This window comes from Salvelinus alpinus, chromosome 11 (genome assembly GCF_045679555.1).
Source record: "Salvelinus alpinus chromosome 11, SLU_Salpinus.1, whole genome shotgun sequence".
Taxonomy (NCBI): Eukaryota; Metazoa; Chordata; class Actinopteri; order Salmoniformes; family Salmonidae; genus Salvelinus; species Salvelinus alpinus.
The window spans coordinates 54835091-54858918 of NC_092096.1; the positions used below are offsets into that span (position 1 = coordinate 54835091).

General features: G+C 44.3%; 1 protein-coding gene across 1 annotated transcript in view; it reads right to left on the reverse strand.

Annotated features, from left to right (window-relative positions):
* The window catches only part of dnah2 (dynein, axonemal, heavy chain 2), a 234077-nt gene extending 211797 nt beyond the window's left edge, over positions 1-22280 (reverse strand). Inside the window, exons 1-8 of the mRNA XM_071331387.1 lie at positions 22106-22280; positions 20104-20177; positions 19074-19244; positions 18295-18523; positions 15780-15890; positions 15297-15535; positions 14617-14808; positions 4380-4537 (exon numbers count right to left, since the gene is read on the reverse strand). Coding sequence (XP_071187488.1) covers positions 4380-4537; positions 14617-14808; positions 15297-15535; positions 15780-15890; positions 18295-18523; positions 19074-19244; positions 20104-20177; positions 22106-22253 — 1322 coding nt within the window. The 5' untranslated portion in view covers positions 22254-22280. The remainder of the gene's footprint in view (positions 1-4379; positions 4538-14616; positions 14809-15296; positions 15536-15779; positions 15891-18294; positions 18524-19073; positions 19245-20103; positions 20178-22105) is intronic.
* Positions 22281-23828: the final 1548 nt, after the last annotated feature.

Consider the following 23828-nt stretch of genomic DNA (forward strand, 5'->3'; position numbering starts at 1 on the left):
GGCAGACCAATCCAAAGTCATCTCTTGGCATGTCCTGCCATCCATTATCTCAGCCAATCATGGGTAGCGGGAAAGTTTCTGCCTTTTTCCATGTCTAAACCAACTAGGCTCATAATTTAACCATTTTATTCGTATTTACAGATGGCGAGTAATGAGGTGGTAAAATCAGGTGGTGTTTTTGGTGTGACAGTAACGTTATACTATGCTATTACATTTGGTTGTGTTATGTAGAATACTACTTTAATTATTAGGTGATCTTCCAAGACATTGATTCAGCTTTGATCTAACTTGACTTAATGGGCACCATTGTGAGAAGTGGCGGAAGGACGCTCTTGGTGCACTCTGGCAGCACTGCACCCCTTCTCGCAAAATGTGGTGATGCAGAAAGGAGAGATCACAAATCTGGGCACATGTGACCAAGGAAACATTTCTGGTTGGTCTCAGGGAATGTGAAACAGGAAGGGAGATTTTAAAATGGGATTGAGTGAAGTAGCAGCAAATGTGTTGAATGAGAAACGAATGAGAAACATGGAGAGCCTCACAAGTTTGACGAAATTAGCTTATAGCCTATCCTTCAGTCTAATAAGGCTATTTACTTACTTTTGTAGCTCTTAGTCAGAAGCACGCTTTCTGTAAGTAGTTAGGCCTAACTGTCCTCTCCAAGTTGAGCTGGAATTTTGCCGGAAAGGATTTGAGAAATGATTGGTTAACGATAGGCCTATGACATTGGCCTATCTCTCGATCTCAACAACTATTGGAGAAGTGTTGAACATCACCAGTACCACATCCTTATGATATATCTCTATCCATGAACATCCTTATGATATATCTCTATCCATGAACATCCTTATGATATATCTCTATCCATGAACATCCTTATGATATATCTCTATCCATGAACATCCTTATGATATATCTCTATCCATGAACATCCTTATGATATATCTCTATCCATGAACATCCTTATGATATACATCTATCCATGAACATCCTTATGATATACATCTATCCATGAACATCCTTATGATATATCTCTATCCATGAACATCCTTATGATATACATCTATCCATGAACATCCTTATGATATATCTCTATCCATGAACATCCTTATGATATATCTCTATCCATGAACATCCTTATGATATATCTCTATCCATGAACATCCTTATGATATACCTCTATCCATGAACATCCTTATGATATACATCTATCCATGAACATCCTTATGATATACATCTATCCATGAACATCCTTATGATATATATCTATCCGTGAACATCCTTATGATATATCTCTATCCATGAACATCCTTATGATATATATCTATCCGTGAACATCCTTATGATATATATCTATCCGTGAACATCCTTATGATATACATCTATCCATGAACATCCTTATGATATACATCTATCCATGAACATCCTTATGATATACATCTATCCATGAACATCCTTATGATATATCTCTATCCATGAACATCCTTATGATATATCTCTATCCATGAACATCCTTATGATATATATCTATCCGTGAACATCCTTATGATATACATCTATCCATGAACGCAAAGTGACTGCAAGAGACCGGTTGGAATGTACGAATGAAATACGGGACAAATCAACCTTTTCTTTCTAAATTAGTGGTGTTTGAATTTGTTGATAAAATGTGGGACATGATTATTTGGTTGCAGGACGCTGGACAAAGGGCCAAAATGCGGGGCTGTCTCGCACAATCCGGGACAATGTGGTCACCCTACTCCCCTCCTCCCCCTTCTCTCTTATCCTCACCTAGCCGGGGATGGCCGTCTTGAGAGAGCTGATGGAATGTGCTTCATTTTTTAACGGTGGCTATCTCGCAGACGGACAGAGGCATCCCAGTTCAAAGATAACGGAATAGTGAGAGGACATTACTTGGGTCTGAAACATTCTTGGCTGTAAACGGTTCCAACTCCCCACTCTTATACTGAACTTGTCTCCCAGGAAGATACCACACAACCACATCGCAGCAGCTCTGTCTTATGCTAAGATACAGTATTAGGTGATATGGCTAGCCTCAATGTACAGTACCAGTCAAAAGCTTGGACACACCTACTCATTAAAGGGTTTTTCTTTATTTGTACTATTTTCTACATTGTGGAATAATAGTGAAGACATCAACACTATGAAATAACACATATTTTGAGCTGTCAAACACTGTTTTTGGTTACTACATGAATGCAAATGTGTTATTTCATAGTTTGGATGTCTTTACTGTTATTCTACAATGTAGAAAATAGTACAAATAAAGAAAAACCCTGGAATGAGTAAGTGTGTCCAAACTTTTGACTGGTACTGTAGGTATGGCAGGGCTATTGACTCCAATATGAATCCCTAAACAAACCCCGTGTATGATACTACTGGATAGGGGGCAGAGAAGGGATCACTGAGAGCATCAAACATTACAACCATCTCTGCAGCACTCCATCAATCAGGCCTTTATGGTAGTGTGGCCAGACGGAAGCCACTCCTTAGTAAAAGGCACATGACAGCCCGCTTGGAGTTTGCCAAAAGGCACCATCCCTACGGTGAAGCATGGTGGTGGCAGCATCATGCTATGGGGGTGTTTTTCAGCGGCAGGGACTGGGAGACTAGTCAGGATCGAGGAAAAGATGAACGGAGCAAAGTACAGAGGGATCCTTGATGAAAACCTGCTCCAGAGGGCTCAGGACCTCAGACTGGGGTGAAGGTTCACCTTCCAACAGGACAACGACCCTAAGCACACAGCCAAGACAATGCAGGAGTGACTTCGGGACAAGTCTCTCAATGTCCTTGAGTGGCACAGCAAGAGCCTGGACCTGAAACCCGATCGAACATCTCTGGAGAGCCGTGAAAATAGCTCTGGATACTTATGATGACGGAAAAAAACGAATGTGGAAAAAGTGAAGGGGTCTGAATACTTTCCGAATGCACTGTACTGTATGTCTCTAAATGGGTCTGTTCATGAGGTGCTTTAGAGCCATGTTTGACTGCACCAGTCCCACCCTATACTATAGACTAGTGCCTAGTCACTAGGGTACAGAGGAGTATCATAGAGAGAGTAAATGCTGTAGTCATCAGCTATGCTATGGGGCTTCCACCTCCGCTCCCATCCCGCCCCTCTCCCCCTCCATTGATCGGGAACTAAGCACTCTCTTTAATTGGGTGGATGGGGTTGATCGCCCGTGCGGACGGCAGGGGCCCTGAGGAGTATTGGAGCCGCGTGTGTGTGTGTGTGTGTGTGCGTGTGGAACCATTTGGCCTCTGTGCTACCATTGAATAAAGCTGGGGCCTCGAGGCTCTCAGAGCAATCACACATCACACACCCTGGCGGCCATAATGAAGTGAAGCTAGCCTCCCCCACTACCACGCCTGACAACGCTGAGCTGAGGCTGAGCTCACTGACTGACAACTGAGAGGAAACAACCAAAGTTCCCGCTTTCGTTCTCCCTCACTCTAACTGTCTTTCTGGAACTCTCTCTCTCTCCCCCTCTATCACTCTCTCTCTCTCAATCTCCCTCCTCTCTCGCTCTCAGTCCCTCTCCAAATCCCCGGCCCAACTTTACTGAAACCAACAGGTGAAGAAACTGTTGGCGAACTCTCCTGCTCAGTTTTAAGACTTATTATCTGAGCAAGGCGTTGTCATTCACCTTGTCAAGCTGCTCATTGAAACTCCACAAGAGAGCTCCCCTATAGGATAAGCTGATGTAACTTAACGCAAAAGCTCCTTTATAAGCTGGGAGACAGACAAGCTGCTACGCTATTTGTAGTGAGGTGCTGTCATTCCCTCGTGCGTTCGCCATCACTTTGAAGTGAGGTTGCTCTCATCTGCTGTCAATACGCAGAGGAGCTACAGTAGCTAGCTGCAGCACGTTGTTGCCATCACTAAGCAAGGAGACACTGTCGTTTTCCTCAGGAAGAGAAGGGACGTCTATAAGCTTTACGTTCAGCAGGAAGGTGTAGGAACCTGGATTAAGTGTCATTACACATGCAATTATTAGTGAGTGATGTTGATTAATTGTTCAGTGTCTGTGTGTGTGTGTATGTGTGTGTGTGTGTGTGTGTGTGTGTGTCCCAGAAAATTATAAAAATAAGCCTTTCGTGAACTAACACTTGACTATTTTCCTTCTTACTAGTTCTGGCTTTGCTGATAGCTACGTTGAGGAAATATTTACTTACAATGACTGAGATATGTGGTTGTCCCACCTAGCTATTTTAATATGAATGCACTAACTGTAAGTCTCTCTGGATAAAAGCGTCTGCTAGATGACTCAAATGTAAATGTGTGTGTGTGTGTGTGTGCATTTGCTGTGTAAAACACGTTTGGGTTTGTGTGTGTGTGTGTGTCTGTCTGTCCTTACTTGTGGTGCAGCTGTGAAGCGTGCAGGTAAAGCTCCTTCCAGGCCAGGCAGCACTGAATGCAGTCGTTGAGGGTCTGCTTGCTGGACACCACATAGCCTTGAAAGATCCGATCCAGGGAGATATCTCTGCAGCACAGCCGGATAATCTCATTACTCATCTGGAACAACAACAACACAGAAATGATCGACAACATCAACAACAGAGGCAAGGCACCACATTACCAGTACGGCTTGTGTAATACATGAGTAGAAATGACTTAGGCCTTGAGTTATGTATGGAGCCTTGAGTTATCCTGATTACTAGACCTGACCAGGAGAAACTCAGGCTCCTAGTTACCATGATGTAGCCTCACCAGGAGAAACTCAGGCTCCTAGTTACCATGATGTAGCCTCACCAGGAGAAACTCAGGCTCCTAGTTACCATGATGTGGTCTCACCAGGAGAAACTCAGGCTCCTAGTTACCATGATGTAGCCTCACCAGGAGAAACTCAGGCTCCTAGTTACCATGATGTAGCCTCACCAGGAGAAACTCAGGCTCCTAGTTACCATGATGTAGCCTCACCAGGAGAAACTCAGGCTCCTAGTTACCATGATGTGGTCTCACCAGGAGAAACTCAGGCTCCTAGTTACCATGATGTGGCCTCACCAGGAGAAACTCAGGCTCCTAGTTACCATGATGTAGCCTCACCAGGAGAAACTCAGGCTCCTAGTTACCATGATGTGGTCTCACCAGGAGAAACTCAGGCTCCTAGTTACCATGATGTGGCCTCACCAGGAGAAACTCAGGCTCCTAGTTACCATGATGTGGTCTCACCAGGAGAAACTCAGGCTCCTAGTTACCATGATGTAGCCTCACCAGGAGAAACTCAGGCTCCTAGTTACCATGATGTAGCCTCACCAGGAGAAACTCAGGCTCCTAGTTACCATCATGTGGCCTCACCAGGAGAAACTCAGGGCTCCTAGTTGTAGACTAAAACAATTCCTGGTCAAGTCATTTGGCCAAGAAAAACACACAAAAAAGCTAATCTGTGGAATTCATCAAAATAATCTACAGATCCGCCCCCCTTCCCCTTCCCTCTCTCTCTTTCAACTCCAAGTCTCCAGTCCAAGTGTAACATGTTGTTCTCCTTGGAGTATGTATGATTTTTCATATTCATAACGCTAAAAAGCCAGGTTGAAGGCCCTGGTGTCCCCCTCCAGGGTTGGATCGCACCAGATGTATGCAGATCTACATCTGTTCTGTGCAGCCTGGCCGGCTCAGACTCTTGATGCAGGTGTGGTTTGTATTATTATACCACGCAGAGAGAGAGAGAGAAAAGGCCTATGCTTTAAATGGGTAGTGTATAATTCCACCAGGAATTAATAATAATTCCACCTATTTAATGTGGTGTGCTTGGTGTCAGTCATCCATCGCTATGCTGTCTGTCACTGTAATGGGTGCGTGTTGGTGGCAGGGAAGTCAGGCGCAGGAGAATCGAACTTGGTATAAACGGAGTTGTTTAATCAGTGCTTCACAAAACTCCAAAACCAAAATGACAAAATAATAAAAAGTGGATACAAAACCCGTCTCGCACCAACAATAATACACAAACATACAATCAAACAATCTCCGACAAGGACATGAGGGGAAACACAGGGTTAAATACACAACATGTAATTGATGGGATTGGAACCAGGTGTGAAGGAAGACAAGACAAAACCAATGGAAAATGGATCAGTGATGGCTCGAAGGTCGGTGACGTCGACCGCCGAACACCGCCCGAACAAGGAGAGGGACCGACTTTGGCGGACGTCGTGACAGTCACACTCACATAAGCACTGGTAGGATATAGGGGAAGGGTTGGAGAGTGGGGTAGGGAGAGAAGAAAGAGGAGAGAAAAAGTGTGAGAGAGAGAGAGGAGGGAGAAGGGACAGGAGAGAAAGAGAGAGACAGAGAGAGAAAAAGAGAGAGGAAGAGAGAAACAGACACAGAGACACAGAAAGTTAGAGAGCGACAGAGAGAGAGAGAGAGAGCGACAGAGAGAGAGAGAGAGAGGAAGAGAGAGCGACAGAGAGAGAGAAAGAGAGAGAGCGACAGAGAGAGAGGAAGAGACAGACAGAGAGAGAGAGGAAGAGACAGACAGAGAGAGAGAGAGAGAGAGAGAGAGAGAGAGAGAGAGAGAGAGAGAGAGAGAGAGAGAGAGAGAGAGAGAGAGAGAGAGAGAGAGAGAGAGAGAGAGAGGAAGGAGTCAAAGGGAGGAGAGTAATTATTGGGGATGATGTATATAGTGGCGTATGTGGAATGACAGCTTCCCTTTCATTTCTCTGATCAGTGGTTTAATCCTGACAGAGGAACAGCGGGCTGGGGAGCTGAGCCGCCCTGCTCTGTGTGTGTGTGTATGTGTGTGTGTGTGTGTGTGTGTGTGCGTGTGCGTGTGCGTGTGTGTGTTCGAGTGCTCACGGCACCAGGAAAATGTGTTCTACAGGCTGATTACACCGCCAAGCAAATGCCGCTTTTAATGAAGGAGGGGGAGAGAGAGAAAAACACCGGAAATTAAATTGATATGTAAATGACAGAAATGATCATTTGGCCTGAAGGTGGAGAGTGCTAGAGCATTAACCAGCTTATGAGTTAATAATGATTTTTTTCCCCCTTTGAGATAAAAAAAATGGAGAGAGAAAGAGAGAGGAGGAAGACGAAGAAAGGAGAAGACAACACACTGCCCAAATAAAGGAAACCCTTGAGTAAATGAGGGATACAAAGTATATTGAAAGCAGGGGCTTCCACACAGGTGTGGTTCCTGAGTTAATTAAGCAATTTCAATCCCGTCCTGCGTAGGCTCAACAGCGTTGTTTTGCTTCAATAGAGTGATCAGGGGCGTGCAACTTCCTTCCCAGAAAACACATTAGTGCAACACATTCGCCAGAAAATAGCTGAATTTTCATCAGATGACAACAGAAGTGCAACACTATTTGGCTGGCAGCCACACAAGTAAATGAGCTTACAATGAAAAAGCAATGTCTTTTTTTTGCCAAAACAATGCATGGATATTATATTTCTAATGTTTATCGTAGAAATGTTTTGCTTGAAGATATACTTGCATCTTACTGGAGAAAAGTAGGCTACACTGAGAAAAGTAGCAGAGTAAAGTAGCTACCCCATCAGTCAGAGTGCTGTCTGCTGATAAGAATGCCTTTTGGTGAATTCTCATCCAAGCGGAGAATTGCAACTGAAGCACAAAATGTGTCTGATGCCGAGCAGAAATTACAATAAGAAGCATTTTAGATCTGCGTTTACAAAAACTCAGCAAGATATTAACGCGACCTCTGGTATAATAATGACCACTTGCCCATTATTTTGGCTACCGTGGCGAGAAGAAAAGATATTGTGACTTTGAAAGAGGGGCTCCACCAGGCACTGGTGCCAATAACTTTTTTATGCAGCGTCACACAACAGAATACATTTGAGTCATCATCTTACATAGTCATTATCAAGTCATTCACAATGTTTTATTGATAAGTGTAGGGTGCTATAAAATCTGTGTTGTGGAGAACGCAGACAGAATCACTGAATCCAGACATTAAAATGGAATTCAACAATATTCAAAAATGTACTGAACTTATTAGTATTATATAAATACTGAGCAAAAATATAAACGCAACACGCAACAATTTCAAAGATTTGACTGAGTTACAGTTCATATAAGGAAATCAGTCAATTTAAATAAAATCATTAGGCCCTAATCTATGGATTTCACATGACTGGGCCTGGGAGGGTATAGGCCCAACCACTTTGCAGCCAGGCACACTCACTGGGGAGCCAGGCACAGCCAATCAGAATTCGTTTTTCCATACAAAAGGTCTTTATTACAGAAGAAAATACTCCCCAACACGTAGTCTGTGGTTGTGAGTCCGGTCGACGTACTGCCACATTCTCTAAAACGACATTGGAGGCAACTTATGGTAGAGAGAGAAACTAACATTACATGATCTGGCAACAGCTCTGGTGGACATTCCTGCAGTCAGCATACCAATTGCACACACCCTGAAAACATGAGACATCTGAGGCATTGTGTTGTGTGACAAAACTGCACATTTTAGACTGGCCTTTTATTGTCCCCAGCACAAGGTGCACCTACAGTATGTAATGATCATGCTGTTTAATCAGCTTCTTGATATGCCACACCTCTCAGGTGGATGGATTATCTTGGCAAAGGAGAAATGCTCCCTAACACGGATATAAACTAATTTGTGAACAAAATTTGAGAGAAATAAGCTTTTTGTGCGTATGGAAAACTTCTGGGATTTTTTATTTCAGCTCATGAAACATGGGGCCAAGACTTTACATGATGCGTTTATATTTTGTTCAGTGTATATTCAAGAAAACACGAGAAATAAGATAGGAAGCAATATACAGGGTCAGTTTCAATACCAAATGTACAATGTGCAGGGATAATGGTGTATTTAAGGTAGATATGTACATATACGCGGGGATTAGGAGAAAGCCTTCTGGTAGATGGAAAGGTACCCAAAATCCTTCTTAATTAAATGTTAACTACAAAGTAGCCTATGCCTACTTGGCAGAATGATAACATGATTCTTTGCATCAATCCTGTTGAATTCAAAGGGTAACTACACCCATAAATCTTAATTTCTTCAATTTTTCCCAGACCTCAAAAGCGGTCTCCTGATGTGGTTTAAGCATTGTTGTGGACATACAACATCCAATTTGGTTGTTTTTCTATTAAAAAAGTGAGATTTTGAGAGAGAAAAAACAAACAAAAAATTGGGGGAAACTAAATGGAGAAAACAGAATCAGGAATACTTTTTTAACAAAATATATAGGGCCTTAGAAGTACAATAGACTACTGAGAAGGTATTTAATAAATACTTTGCTACATCGCCCAAGCAGGAATGCGTGATCAAAATATATTTATATGCAACTTAATCCAGTGATTGTCATGAATTTTGGGTTGACATTTAGGCTATTTCTTTTATATTTTACTGTCAAAACAGGCCTCCAGAATTTTCCTTCATCTTTATGTGCACTAATAGTATATATAGGTCTAATTCAATTGGTGCTAATTCACCACCTGAGGAGATGGAAACTCAAAACACCAGATCGCTAACTCTAAATACACTACAAGAAGAAAAATTTGTGGACACCTGCTCGTCAAAAATATAATTCCAAAATCATGGGCATTAATATGGAGTTGGTCCCCCCTTTGCTGCTATAACAGCCTCCACTCCTCTGGGAAGGCTTTCCACTAGATGTTGGAAGTTGGAACATTGCTGCGGGGACTTGCTTCCATTCAGCCACAATAGCATTAGTGAGGTCAGGCACTAATGTTGGGGGATTAGGCCTGTATCACATTCTGCGTTCCAATTCATCCAAAAGGTGTTTGATGGGGTTGAGGTCAGGGCTCTGTGCAGGCCAGTCAAGTTCTTCCACACCGATCTCAACAAACCATTGTCATGCTGAAACAGGAAAGGGGCTTCCCCAAACTGTTGCCACAAGGTTGGAAGCACAGAATAGTCTTGAATGTCATTGTATACTGTAGCATTAAGATTTCTCTTCACTGGAACCTAGGGGCCATACCCCCGAACCATGAAAAACAGCCCCAGACCCTTATTCCTCCTCCACCAAACTTTACAGTTGGCACTATGCATTAGGGCAGGTAGCGTTCTCCTGGCATCCGCCAAACACTGATTTGTGTGTCGGACTGCCAGATGGCGAAGCGTGATTTATCACTGCAGATAAAGTGTTTCCAATGGCAAGGAGCTTTTCAGGCCTTCATGAGAGCCAGTTTCATCATAGCGCTTGATGGTTTTTGCGACTGCACTTTCAACGTTTTTGACATTTTACGGATTGACTGACCTTCATGTCTTAAAGTAAGGATGGACTGCCATTTCTCTTTGCTTATTTGAGCTGTTCTTGCCAAATAATGGACTTGGTCTTTTACCAAATAGGGCTATCTTCTGTATAGTACCCCTACCTTGTCACAACACAACTGATTGGCTCACACGCATTAAGAAGGAAAGAAATTCCACAAATTAACTTCTACCAAGGCACACCTGTTAATTGAAATGCATTCCAGGTGACTACCTCATGAAGCTGGTTGAGAGAATGCCAAGAGTGTGCAAAGCTGTCATCAAGGCAAGAATCTGAAATATAAAATATATTTTGATATTACAAAAAGGAGGAGATACAAATCCCATTGGCCAATGAATGGAGAAATGCCCCACCCAGCTGACTGTTGACGCATCGCATTCACGTTGTCATGCTGCGTCACACATTTTTTTAAATGTTTTATAATTTTTTATTTCACCTTTATTTAACCAGGTAGGCCAGTTGAGAACAAGTTCTCATTTACAACTTGCGACCTGGCCAAGATAAAGCAAAGCAGTGCGACAAAAACAACAACACAGAGTTACACATAAACAAACGTACAGTCAATAACACAATAGAAAATAAAAATTGAAAAATCTATGTACAGTGTGTGCAAATGTAGAAGAGTAGGGAGGTAGGCAATAAATAGGCCCTAGAGGCTAAAATAATTAAAATTTAGCATTAATACTGGAGTGATAGATGTGCAGATGATGATGTGCAAGTAGAGATACTGGGGTGCAAAAGAGCAAGAGGGTAAGTAATAATATGGGGATGAGGTAGTTGGGTGTGCTATTTACAGATTGGCTGTGTACAGGTACAGTGATCGGTAAGACGCTCTGACAGCTGATTCTTACAGTTAGAGAGGGAGATATAAGACTCCAGCTTCAGAGATGTTTGCAATTCGTTCCATTCATTGGCAGCAGAGAACTGGAAGGAGAGGCGGCCAAAGGAAGTGTTGGCTTTGTGCAATATACCAGTGCAATATACCTGCTGGAAAGCGTTCTACGAGTGGGTGTTGCTATGGTGACCAGTGAGCTGAGATAAGGTGGGGCTTTACCTAGCAAAGAGTTACAGATGACCTGGAGCCAGTGGGTTTGGCGACAGATATGTAGTGAGGGCCAGCCAACGAGAGCATAGATGTCGCAGTGGTGGGTAGTATATGGGGCTTTGGTGATAAAACGGATGGCACTGTGATAGACTACATCCAGTTTGCTGAGTAGAGTGTTGGGGGCTATTTTGTAAATGACATCGCCGAAGTCAAGAATCGGTAGGATAGTCAGTTTTACGAGGGTATGTTTGGCGGCATGAGTGAAGGAGGCTTTGTTGCAATATAGGAAGGTTGCTAAGCTAATCGTCACGCAATCCCTTCTCAAAGTCAGTGTTCCAAAAGCTATACGATATTCCAAAGCTTTACGATATTACAGAGAACAAGTTAATTATCTCACATCTTGGAAAATATTTGCAATGCTGTACTTCTTGTTCACGAACTTCATGCTAATGTTCTGTTTTTGAGCTAGCGCCCAACTGAATCCCATTCACGCCTTGAAATAGAGCTCTCGTTGTTCCAGAATCACCCAGAATGCACCGCGCAGCCCATTGACGACTTATGGGCAATGTACACAATGTGCATTAATACGACTCTAATGTAGATTCCCATATCCTCAAAATGATCTCTGTAGGAAAGCAACGTTACTCTGCTCTCACTCTGGGCAGAGAAACCGTTCATAGCTCAGTGGCAGAGACGAACTGCAAGTTGACCTCGGTGAGTAAGACTCCTAAATTGATCGTGCATTTTGTTTAGGCGATTTTACAGCTAGCTAGCTACTTTGGTATTATTGTGTGTAGCTTTGTTGTCTAGCTAGCTAGCCAGCCAGCCCAGAGAGAGAGAGAGAGCATTGCATTTTTGATTTTTCTAATGTTTCTACCAACCAACCTTCTTATAAAAACAAAATGAAACATTGGTTCACAAAAAAATTAATTCTTCACATATTAGTGTTATTTAACACGATTTAACACTGTTAATCATAGGAATTAGTGGTTTCGGGGTGGATTATCCCTTTAATACTAAGAAAATGTCTGAATCCTATTCACTAGTGCATTAGTCGACCAGTGTCCATTGGGATGCATTGACTAGTTAACCATGAGCGTGTGTATATTCATCAATTACTGCTAGGTCCAAAATGATCATACTACTTCAGCTATTATTATATGGGGTTTATTATTTCGTTTTTATGTTTTTCTCTCTGGGCATTAGTGGAAACAGTGTCATACAGTCACAAGGCCATGGCCTCAGGGTCTGTGGGCTTGGGAAATGACATTAAACATTGTCGTGTTGTGTTCTCTCTCCAGCAGCACAAAGAAAAGCAAGAAATTAACACAATGGTTAGTGAGGCCCCTGCAGCAGGGAGGCAAGGGGGGGTGGTAAGGCGGACTTACACACACACACATGCACGCACAGGCGAATGTCCACACACACACACATTAGATCTATACATACATGCACACAAACAAACACTGCTGATACCATGAGTCAAATGGACTCTGATTAGAAATGATTAGCCAAAAACTCAAACACAACAGAAACCACATCAGACAGAGCTGGTTCTACTCCAGCATTCAGAAAGAGAAAAAACAGATTGAATCTTCATTATTTTATTTTATTTCTGAAATAAACACACGTAGTTTATTTTCTGTTATTTTACGCCATTGGAAGGAGAAAAGCCTCTCAACCATGAGACCAGTGAAAATGTAGTGAGAGTGGTGGTGGTGGTGGACACAGCAGTAGCAACACACACACACACACACACAGCTGGTGGTACAGGAATAACTTGGGGTCATTAGAGTTACATAAAACACAGTAATATTTTCTGCGTTCCTTCCCTGCCAATGACAACAGTGGCGGTTGAGGGTTGCTGAGCGGTTGCTGAGCGGAGGGAGCGGCGGTAGACGATCCGAGCCAAGTCTACGAACCAGCTAGTGTGATCCAGGTCATTGGTCACCAATGATGCCTTCATGATGCCTTCAAACTCCCGGCCTGCTCTACACAGAATGCCTTTATGCAGTAGTGCCACAGTGCACATACTGCAGCAGCAAAATGGTTGTAAAAACCATGGCTTTCCTTTCAGAGGGGTTTGGAGGAATAATAAAAAGGGGGGCTCGGAGGGCAGAGAAAAAGCCCCGTCGCGTAGTAAAAATCACAGAGGACTAGTGGAGAAAGAAGCCAAAAGGACATGTGGATGGACATAAAAGCACATCTGTGATGCTTGGAGCATGGGACCGCTTCAGTCCGTGTGAAGTTATCAGCATATTATATTATAATAAACAGAGAAAACCCTGCTAAAACAAACTGCTATTTAAAATAAGCACTAATTTCCCCCAAACATTATTGAACAGAAAGTCCACTGTAACTTCTTTGTAAGTAACACTAGTTACCTTCTTGCTGGTGGAGAAACCGTGACAACAGAACAGACTTGGGGTTGCATCTCTCTCTCGCTCTCTCTCTCGTGGAGAAGGAGAGAGATGGAGAGATGGAGGGAGAGACCCAGGCATTTTGTCTGAGGCTGCGGAGGTGTTGGATGAAGGCTGATCTGACCCGCGCGGATCCGGAAGAAGTGAGAGAGGGAGGGAGAGAGAGGGGCTCCTTTGAAACCTCCGTGGCTGGCGGGCCTTTGAGCTAGGTTATGTTTCTCCCCTCCCCACACCCCCACTAACCCCAAGGAAACAATTAGATCAAATGTTTTGTGCCAGTCAGTCTCTCTCCTTGATGTATTATCAAAGGGCCGGAGAGAGAGAAAAGGAGGGAGACGGAGGAAGGAAAAAAATGAACAAGAAAAGGAATACGGTCGGTGGGACAGCAACAAACGATTCCAGCGACGGGAGAGGGGAAGGTCAGGGCGTAATTATGAGAGGTTAAACGCTTTTCCCGGCTTCGCCTGTCTAGGAGATTGAAATAAAAATGGCGGGATAGTAAAACGAGTGTGGCCCTCTACTCGGCTAACATGGAAAGGGTGTCGTGGCTGTGATCTGTACATGTTCTCTCTCTCTCTTTCTCTGTTACTACAAGCTGATCCCTTCTCAGAGGAACAGAGGGGCAGTAGTGCGCTCTGATTGGAGTGCTGAGTAACATGAGAGAGGACCTGAGGGTCCAGCTGATTGGTTGGAAATATATTCTCAGAAGGAGCGGTAAATGGTTGGAGTTAGGACGGGATATGACTGGGTGAAGCAGTGAAGCAGGGTTAGGGTCAATTCCATTTCAATTCTTCAGTCAATTGATTCAAAAATCGAATTGATCCCAACCTTTCACTGGAGTGAATCTGACAGAGAGAGGGTCCGTCCCAAACAATACAAAAACACAACGGTTACTCTACCTTTCTGAAGAGAGCGGTGAGTCTCTCGCGGGTGTTGTAGTAGACAGAGTTGACCCAGATGAGGCGGATGAGGTTGAGGATGTGGGCCAGCTTGGGAACCACCTCTCTGGGCTTGAGCTGAGCCATCTCCTCACATGGCTCCCTCAGCAGGGACAGGAAGGACAGGTTGGACTGGGCTTGGAGAGAGCCATCCTAGAAACACAGACATGGCGTCTCAAATGACACCCTATTCACTACGTAGTGCGCTACTTTCAACCAGAGCCCTAGTAGGGAGTGGAGAGGTAGGACTTGGAAAGAGGGTATTGGTTTGAGGTGAACTTTGGTGAGCTGAACTCAATTTCAATGACTTATGAATAGACTAATCTACAGTGTCTGAATTCAGAATTCCTGCATAATCAGGAAATATCCCATCTCTGCTCTATGCATGCTAGCCTGGTCCCAGATCTGTTTGTACTGTCTTGCCAACTCCTATGGTCTCTGTCACACCAGGAGTTGGCAAGACAGCACAAACACTGGGACCAGGCTATCTGTACGCTTTCTCTCCTGTGTGTGTGTGTGTGTGTGTGTGTGTGTGTGTGTGTGTGTGTGTGTGTGTGTGTGTGTGTGTGTGTGTGTGTGTGTGTGTGTGTGTGTGTGTGTGTGTGTGTGTGTGTGTGTGTGTGTGTGTATCTGCTTGGCACCTGGATCTGCTTGGCCAGCTTGCAGAAGGGGGGTACGTAGGAGGACTTGGAGAGCTGCAGTGTGGTCAGGACGTGACGGACCCCGGGCTTCTGCAACTGCTGGCTGATCCCAGAGAGGTCGGCACAGCGACTCCTCCAGAAGGAGATCTCCTCCAGGGGTCCAGAGCTGTCCCCCGTCTCCACCGTCTCCTGAGCATTCAGCACCTCCTTGATCTGACGGGTCCAGTGGATCATCACCACTGGGGAGGGGAGAGGGGATGGGGACAGAGGGGAGGAAAGGAGCAGAGAAGGGACGGAGAAAGGAGAGGGAGCGGACAGAAGACGGCAGGGCAGTTGGGTTAGATGAGGGTGAGGATAACAGAGGCAGGTACATTAGGAGTAACATGAATTGGAAAGTGAAAATGTTGTGATATTTATGACAATACGCCGCCGCCAGCTTCACACACACACACACACACACACCCTCCCCCGCCCCAGGCTTACTCTCCAGTCTCTGCACCAGCTCCTTGTCCTTGCTGGCCACCTCCGGGCTATGCTGCAGGGCCTCCATAGGGATATAAAGCACTGTGTTGCCCACCAGCTTGAACCTGGTGTCTGCACACACACACACACACACGCACACACACACACGCACGCGCACGCACACACGCACACGCACACGCACACACACACACAAACATTAATATACGAAACGCCATCTAATCATATTACGGTGTTGACAACAATGCAGATCAAGCATTCGGAAGCGTTCGTATATTCCAAGAAATACAACCATTTTAAATGGACTTCCTAGAAAACGCCTGGCGTTGTATATCTCCAGAATAGAGTGTTAAGGACAACGAAGGTAGCTAATGGTTCAACACTGTAACGTGTTCCTCTCCGTCACGTAGACGACGCTCAAATATCTAGCACATCGACACGAACCAGGGCAAACCAACGTTCACTACTTCTACTGTAGCCCACCGAGTAGAAGTTAGCAGTTCCCCGCATCTCTCACCCTGCACCTCAAACATGTCCCACCACTTGAGCGCGAAATGCAGGAGTGAAAGGTTGACCAAAAACAACTACAATGCAGAGAAACATGAAAGAAAAATGGTTTGAATGAACGAACAAGTGGTTGGTGGGTCCAGAGTGCATTGGCCTGATAAATGAAGAGATGAAAGAGAACAGGGTCGGAGTATCAGTGCGAACCAGAGACTCTGGCTGTACTGCCTCTTGACTGGGAGGATAGTTAGGAGACACACATACACACACACACACACACACACACACACACACACACACACACACACACACACACACACACACACAGACACACACACAGAGCAAGACTGGAAGCACAACAGAGAGATGCTCTGGCCTTTACGGGAAGAGTAAGAACACAAAAACAGAAGGAGAAATAATGAGACAACTCAGAGCAGCGAAGGTGAACAAAACCGCTAAAGAGCAATGTTGTTTTGGGTGTGTGTGTTTTGGGTGTGTGTTTTTGGGTGTGTGTGTTACGGGTGTGTGTGTGTTTTGTGTGTGTGTGTCTGCTTGAATCCATGTGTGTGTGTCTGATTGGGAACCTTTCGTGGATAAGTACCTATACATGTCTGTGTATAGATATAGATGTTGTTGTGCTTTGTGTATTTCTATGTATCCAGTTAGTTGACCTTTGGCAGACGGGAGTGAATGGATGAAGACACAGAGGTAAAGCTTTGCCTTCTGGACAAATGCATCTGCTTCCTGATTGCTAGTGCGGCGTGCCAGGCGTGGGTGAAACTTGTAGACCAGAGGCCATATTACCTGGGCTGTCCTCGCCTCTCACCTCAATTACATATTTATGTAGTACATGTATTAAAGGCATCATCTGCAGTCACAGTGGTTGCATAGGTCGCGTCTCAAATGGCACCATATTCCCTATGTCGTGCACTGCTTTTGACCAGTGCCATTGGGATCTGTTGAAAAGTAGTGCACTATATATGGAATCGGGTGCCAATGAGACGAACACAATTATTTGTTTGGCTCAGTAAGTTTTACATGTCGATATCTCGCAACAAGGAGAATGTTGTTGAGTTTACCCTGGAGGAATGGTATCCTTGAAATGTTTCATTTTTTCTTAGGTAATTGACTGAATATGATCCATAAAATTAGTTAGGGGGAAGAGAGAAAAAAACAAAGAATGAAAGTACTACTGTCAGAATTTAATATTGCCCAAACCGTTGGCTGATTATCCCACGAGTCTGACTGAGCTGCTGCTTCAGGTGAAGAGTGTGTGTGTGTGTGTGTGTGTGTGTGTGTGTGTGTGTGTGTGTGTGTGTGTGTGTGTGTGTGTGTGTGTGTGTGTGTGTGTGTGTGTGTGTGTGTGTGTGTGTGTGTGTGTGTGTGTGTGTGTGTGTGTGTGTGTGTGTGTGTGTGTGTGTGTGTGTGTGTGTGTCCCAGAGTACGTGTGTGTACGTGTGTGACTCTGACTGCACTGCGTGACTACACTTTTACTCAGAACCTTGACCATTTTACTCAGAAGAAGAATAAGGCACCAATAACACAATAAGACTCTATAGGCTGCTACAACACATGAAAGAACAACTAAATCAACCGTGAAGCATGAAACAGATCAATGTTTTGCTGTCAAAGCAGTCGTTTTGTCAAAGGGAAAAATGGAGTGTAATCTTCATTGTTGTTGAGGTTCTCTCTCAGAATTTTTTTTGTTTTATTTTAGGTCTGAGCTGGTCACTTTTTAGATACATTAGTGCAAAGAGGCTGCTCATGGGACCTCATGGGGAGAGAGAGGGGGATGAAATAGACAGAAGTGGAGGTGAAAGAGAGGGGGATAAGGTGTGGAGGGTTTACAATAAATGAGAGAAAGCGGGACTCCTGTGGAGCTGGGGAGGAAGAAGCGCGGGTACTGTGTGACAACTCTGGGCGGCGCTGTGGTGAAGTGGCGCACGTGTGGAAGGCTAACGCTAGGTGGCGCTGTGACGACTCGAGGAGCCACCTGTGACTTAGCAGCACCTACCTGTGAGGTTTGTGAGGAAGCGATGCATGTGGGCGGAGTAGTTGTTCTTGATGCTCTCGGGCCAGGCGGTGCTGAGGGTGACCTGGGGGGCGTGCACTCCGTTCATCATCCTCAGCAGGCTCTCGGTGGCGTTGCCCCGCACCGTACCAAACTGCACCGTGCTCTCAAACGTCTCCTCGAGGATCAGACCACCATCAGAGCGGACGAAGAAGGCCAGCTGGTCTACCACCTGTAAGGAGGGGGGAGAGGGGAGGAGAGGAGCACCAGACAATGGTTGGAAGAAAGAAGAGGGGGTGTGGAGAGGCAGGAAACACAAGTGGGTTATAAGTTTGAACACATTAGCGAAAGATGTAAAAATACATAATTCAATTCTGCATTCTCTCATTCTCCTTTGTGTTAGGAGGAGGAAACTAACTGGTGTAGTGGCGCCTGAAAACGTAGACATTTTTCTTCTCTTTTAGACGGTGCTTGGTATTCAGGGACGTCATTATCTCAATCTACAAAGCTCCAATCATTTGTAATAATAATAATGCACTGACGGTGCAATACGAGGAAGGCGCTCAAGGAAGAATCTCTACCTTGTTCTAACTGTGTGTGAACAGGGCTAGGGCTGGGGCAGTAGCTACCTGAGATCTCTACTTAAGGATATCTACTTTGGGGCAAATCCTAACATTCATTCAACGAAAGTCTCCTATTGACATCAATGTATGGCGAAGTGGAAATTCGACTCAAGTGAAGGTTATGATTTGACCCAATATGAGCGGTTATCGAGGCTGTACCTGAGATGGCATGGCGTACTCCACCCGGAGGCCATCGTAGGGGTCTGGGTAGACCACTAGGGTCCTGTTGGAGCTGTCCATGATGAACTTATCCAGGGCTTTCTCGTTCTCCTCTGACCAAGGCAGCTTAGACATGCCAGTCAGAGCCACGCGGTTTTTAAACAGCGTCCTCTGGAGAGGAAAAAAAGGGAAAGGTGAAAAACTTAAAACAAGAAAACAATCAATCAATCAAATGTATTCATAAAGCCCATTTTACAACAACAGTTGTCACAGAGGTTCTCACTAATGTCACTGAGTAGCAACATACCCCTCCACCATCCGGTCTTCCTCAACATGCAATTCCAAACCCCCAGAAGCGTTTTCAATAATAACAACACACAGTATCATTTCTTTATGGAGAGGACAGAGGAGAAACAGCTAGCCTACCCCCAAAATCTGTTATTAGTACCCAAATATATCATGGTCATATTACCATGCGGATAGATACAGGGCTGTGGTGCTCTGCTCTGCTGTCTTGTAATGTAGAATATGTTAGCAGGCAGACTGTGTAGCGGATGGGAGTTAGATCACTAACACTGTAGCTACACCACCCCCGCCCCCTACGCTCCACAGCTGCTGCCATCTTCCACAGGGCTACGGTCACTGCATGGAAATGCCATCTCTGTGTGTGTGGGTGGGTGTGTGTTCAGAGTGGTAATTAATGATATTAATTCAATTGATGAGAGAGACAGTGACTGTGCAGGTTCACTGACCAGCTGCTCACAAATCACCTCCTCTTGTTCCCCACAATTATACCATTGTGTCCAATAGACTGAAACTGTCTTTTGACGTTTTGTAGTGTGTGTGTGTGTGTGTGTGTGTGTGTGTGTGTGTGTGTGTGTGTGTGTGTGTGCTAATCTGCAATGGAGACACGGTGTAATTTGATACCATCGTGTGTAAGTCTTCTGATGCTACATTGTATTTGACAATCAATTCATTACTGTTGACAGGACATTCGCTATAGGGGGATACAGTATCATGATGGATTTACCAGGCCCACGGTGTACGTGTCCACTTCTTCTACGGTCACAGCCGTTCCTTGGCTGCTTTCCTCTTGAATCTCCTCTGTGCGTCACACACACAGGCAAACGCACGCACGCGCAATACACACACACACACACACACACACAACACATTTCAATAAGGATATGTAATTACTGCGACAGGCCGACTCACGATTTTCATAACTACATCTTATTTTCTGTATTGTCAAGATAATCTCTGCTATTTTCTTTTCTGTCATTCTGGGGGGTGCAGTCATTACTTTCCGCAGTCTTTCTCTTTTATTTAACCTTTAATTGACTACGAGTTCAACGCCGATAAACGTCTGCTCCTGTAATAACTTCATGACATAATTTAGACATTTCGGATAAAAGTATCTGTTGCAAAATCTATTTTATGCCTTGTCATTTGAATAACCTTTTGGCAACCGAATCAATGAGTGTAAAAATAGCTAATTGAGTCATTTGGATCGTTTGAGCAGTGAAGACAACAAGCTGCATGGTTGCATGGTTCCTGATGACATGTTCAGCAGGGCACAACCTTCTCAGGTAGAAATACATTATGGAGAACGGACTGACATGACAGATCGCGTATGCTTCCAGATGACGTGGAGAAAAGGAATCATTTCCTGCTGTTGTTGTCTCATGTCACTCCTCCATCAACCAAACTGCCTTGCAGGACGTGGAACTCATATTCACGTTGAAATATTGAGCGCCCGCCATTCAAATAATGTAAACAAATGTTTAATTTTTTTATATGTCACTGCACTTTCATATGACTCTCAGTGAAACTGGCAGAACAACTAGCTAAAAATCTTATTTTTTTTAACGTGTGACAGTGTTTAAATAGTGAGGGGGGGGGGAAAACGGTTGCTATTTCCTGCACAAATTCTGTGCAAGGACATTGGTTGCCAGTGCAGTGACTTGATCAGCTGTGTAGCTAACTGTTGTTTTAATGTCAATGGTTGTTGCTAGCTAGCTTACTGACGCAGCCGGCTAGCTCGTTCTTCACTGACATGAAAAGCATGCTTAGCCTGTTTAAACTACCCTGAAGTTGTAGACATGCAGCTCCACAATTAAGAGGAACTGACTGTTATCTTAAAGCATTTTTTCAGTCAAAGATGATTTCAGTGAGTGGCTCAGCTGTTGCTGGACACATTTATGCTAGCCTTTGTGCCCATAGTCAAATTTCAAAAATAATCCTGAGCTAGATGTAAAATGGGCCGACTTCTTCACCAAAAAACATCGGCATTATTGACAGATGTTTTGTTTTAGCTTAGATTCATTTAGACTGTTTTGAGGCAGAAATGGGGTCCAGCAACAGACGATGTGGCCTAGGTAATATTTGTGAACGTTAGACAGCCCATTGTAGCCGGACTACTCTTCATCTATCCCACTGTCCGTTGCGAGAAACGAGACAGATCAGTGCAGGCGGAATGGACACGCTGTCTGATGTAAGACAATGGCAAGCTGCTCTATACGCAATACAATATTTCTACGTGCAACGTTTATAGCGTTGATCGCACCCACCTGAACATGAGCCTGGTTGCGTGACATGCTAGACTAGTTAGTATATAGAGTCCAGGTTTGGTTATGTTATCCTGGTCTACGATCTCTTTGTGTAATCCTGCCAACTCTATTGCTGTCCTTCTCAAGGCAAACATGTTCGGTATGACAATGAGGAACTTAATGTAGCAGGCGTTTCTTTCTTTCTGATCATGACGATATATATTTTTTTGTTGTAAGGGATGTTCTCTTCTGCACTGTTCAACCAATCCAGTAAATGTGGAGGAGGAGTTAAGAGTGTCACCGTATTAAAGTCCAAAAGCGGACATCGCATCACAGGCTCTCTTTCCATTTCCCCTAAACACCGGATGCATCCTGTTGTTCCGACCCAGCAGAGGGTGGACAATGAGTGACAAGGAGTTGGCACGATAACACAAACAGACTTCCTGGCACTCAGGTTTGGTTATGTCTCCTCTAGGCCTTTACCTCCAGGCTGCGTCTCCTTGTCTTCAGGCAGGCTCTCCTCGGGAGCAGGCGTGATGCTCTGGTTCTTGGCCTTTTTGCTCTTACCAGAGCTGGAGCGCTTGGACTTGCCCGAGGACTTGCCCGAGCGGGGCGTCTCTGGGTCCGCCATGGCCAACGAACCAGCCGCTGATGTTTGTCGTCAGCTGTAGAGGAGAGGAGAATAAAAAAAGAAAGATATACTGATACACTGACTCAGTAAAGGTGAATAAACAGAGCCTTTAAGTCCCCTCCATAGGAAACCCTACTCCCTCTGAGTCAGAGGGGTTGGGTTAAATGTGGAAGACACATTTCAGTTGAATACATTCAGTTGGACAACTGACTAGGTATCCCCCTTTCCCTAGGACAATCTGGTGGTCCAGCCAAGGGAGTAAATGCTTGCAAATTTGTGTGAGACAGACAGTCCTGCTGTCTGGAGGAAACATCTGAGACAAAAGTAATAAACTCAAAACGGCAACAGGTTCATGAACTATTTATCTATCTGGGGCTGATATCCCCTCTCTGGTTTAGCCAGCCACCTCACTTGTCAAAGCTGGCAGGGTGACCATGTCTTTATTAAAACTTTGATTAAGTTCCCAAGTTGTCCGTTTCTAAGGGCTGTAGCTATGTAATAAAAGAGACAGGTTATTGAGGAAAGAAGAGAAAGGGAGTAATAAAAAGAAAGTTAGCAGAAAACCCTTTGAAATACACCCTCCCTTTAGATGTGAAATGGGAGGGAGCAGGTAAAGTTGACAGTGATCAATAACATTAATATAGACTGAGTCTGCTTCTGGCAGAGATGAACGAACTGTTAGGGATACAGTACTGGGATTTAATGTCAAACAGTGGACGGTTATTGCAGAGGAAAGCCACCAAGAATTGTCCCAGTTGGAGTTAACGAGTGTCAGTCAAGTGAGCATAAAAAATGCTTAGCTACTGTATATTGAACATACTGTAGCTAGCTAATGTAACTTGATACACATTTCTTTCTTTATAAGCTCGTCATTATTTTATTGCAGGATGGGTTTGCCTCTGAAGGCATGATAAATCCATAATTTCCTTTCCAAAATTGTACATTTCTATATTGAGTAGAATTACTTTTCAGCATTTCACTAGCTAGCTGCAGACCAAATAGAGTTAGCTAACAACGGTAACGGTAGCTACAGTAACGTCGCTAGCTACTTGACAACCACCTTACCTTCCGTCAGGTAATAACTGTCTGCAACTCCACGTGTTTAATGATTTACCTAGCTATAACACCTACACCAATACTGTTCATTCTTACATGCTCTAAAACCACTAGATACGAAATGGCGTGATAAAATAGTTTTGAAGTAAACTGGCTAGACAACTTTATCGGTTTCTTCGATGGTTGTTGTCTCCACTCTCCGGCTTTGTAGAGGCGCGCTTGTAGACACGTCTCCATAGAAACGGCACACGAGAGGGGGTTGCTTTGCACGTGTTCCACATGCTCGTACCCTTTCTTGTTGCAGTCGCACCTCACGAGAAGACAAGCCCTCTACACTGATGGGATGTGAGCTTTCATGTCCCAATTTGCTGATAACGAATGATTTCCAATTGATTGTACGGTAACGTTATCAATATGTTATCTCGTCATCATGATAATTAGGCTACCCCATTCTGATGCAGATGTAGGAAAGGTTCGTGGAAAAAAATATGCGCGTACAAATTCAGATAAATAGCCATT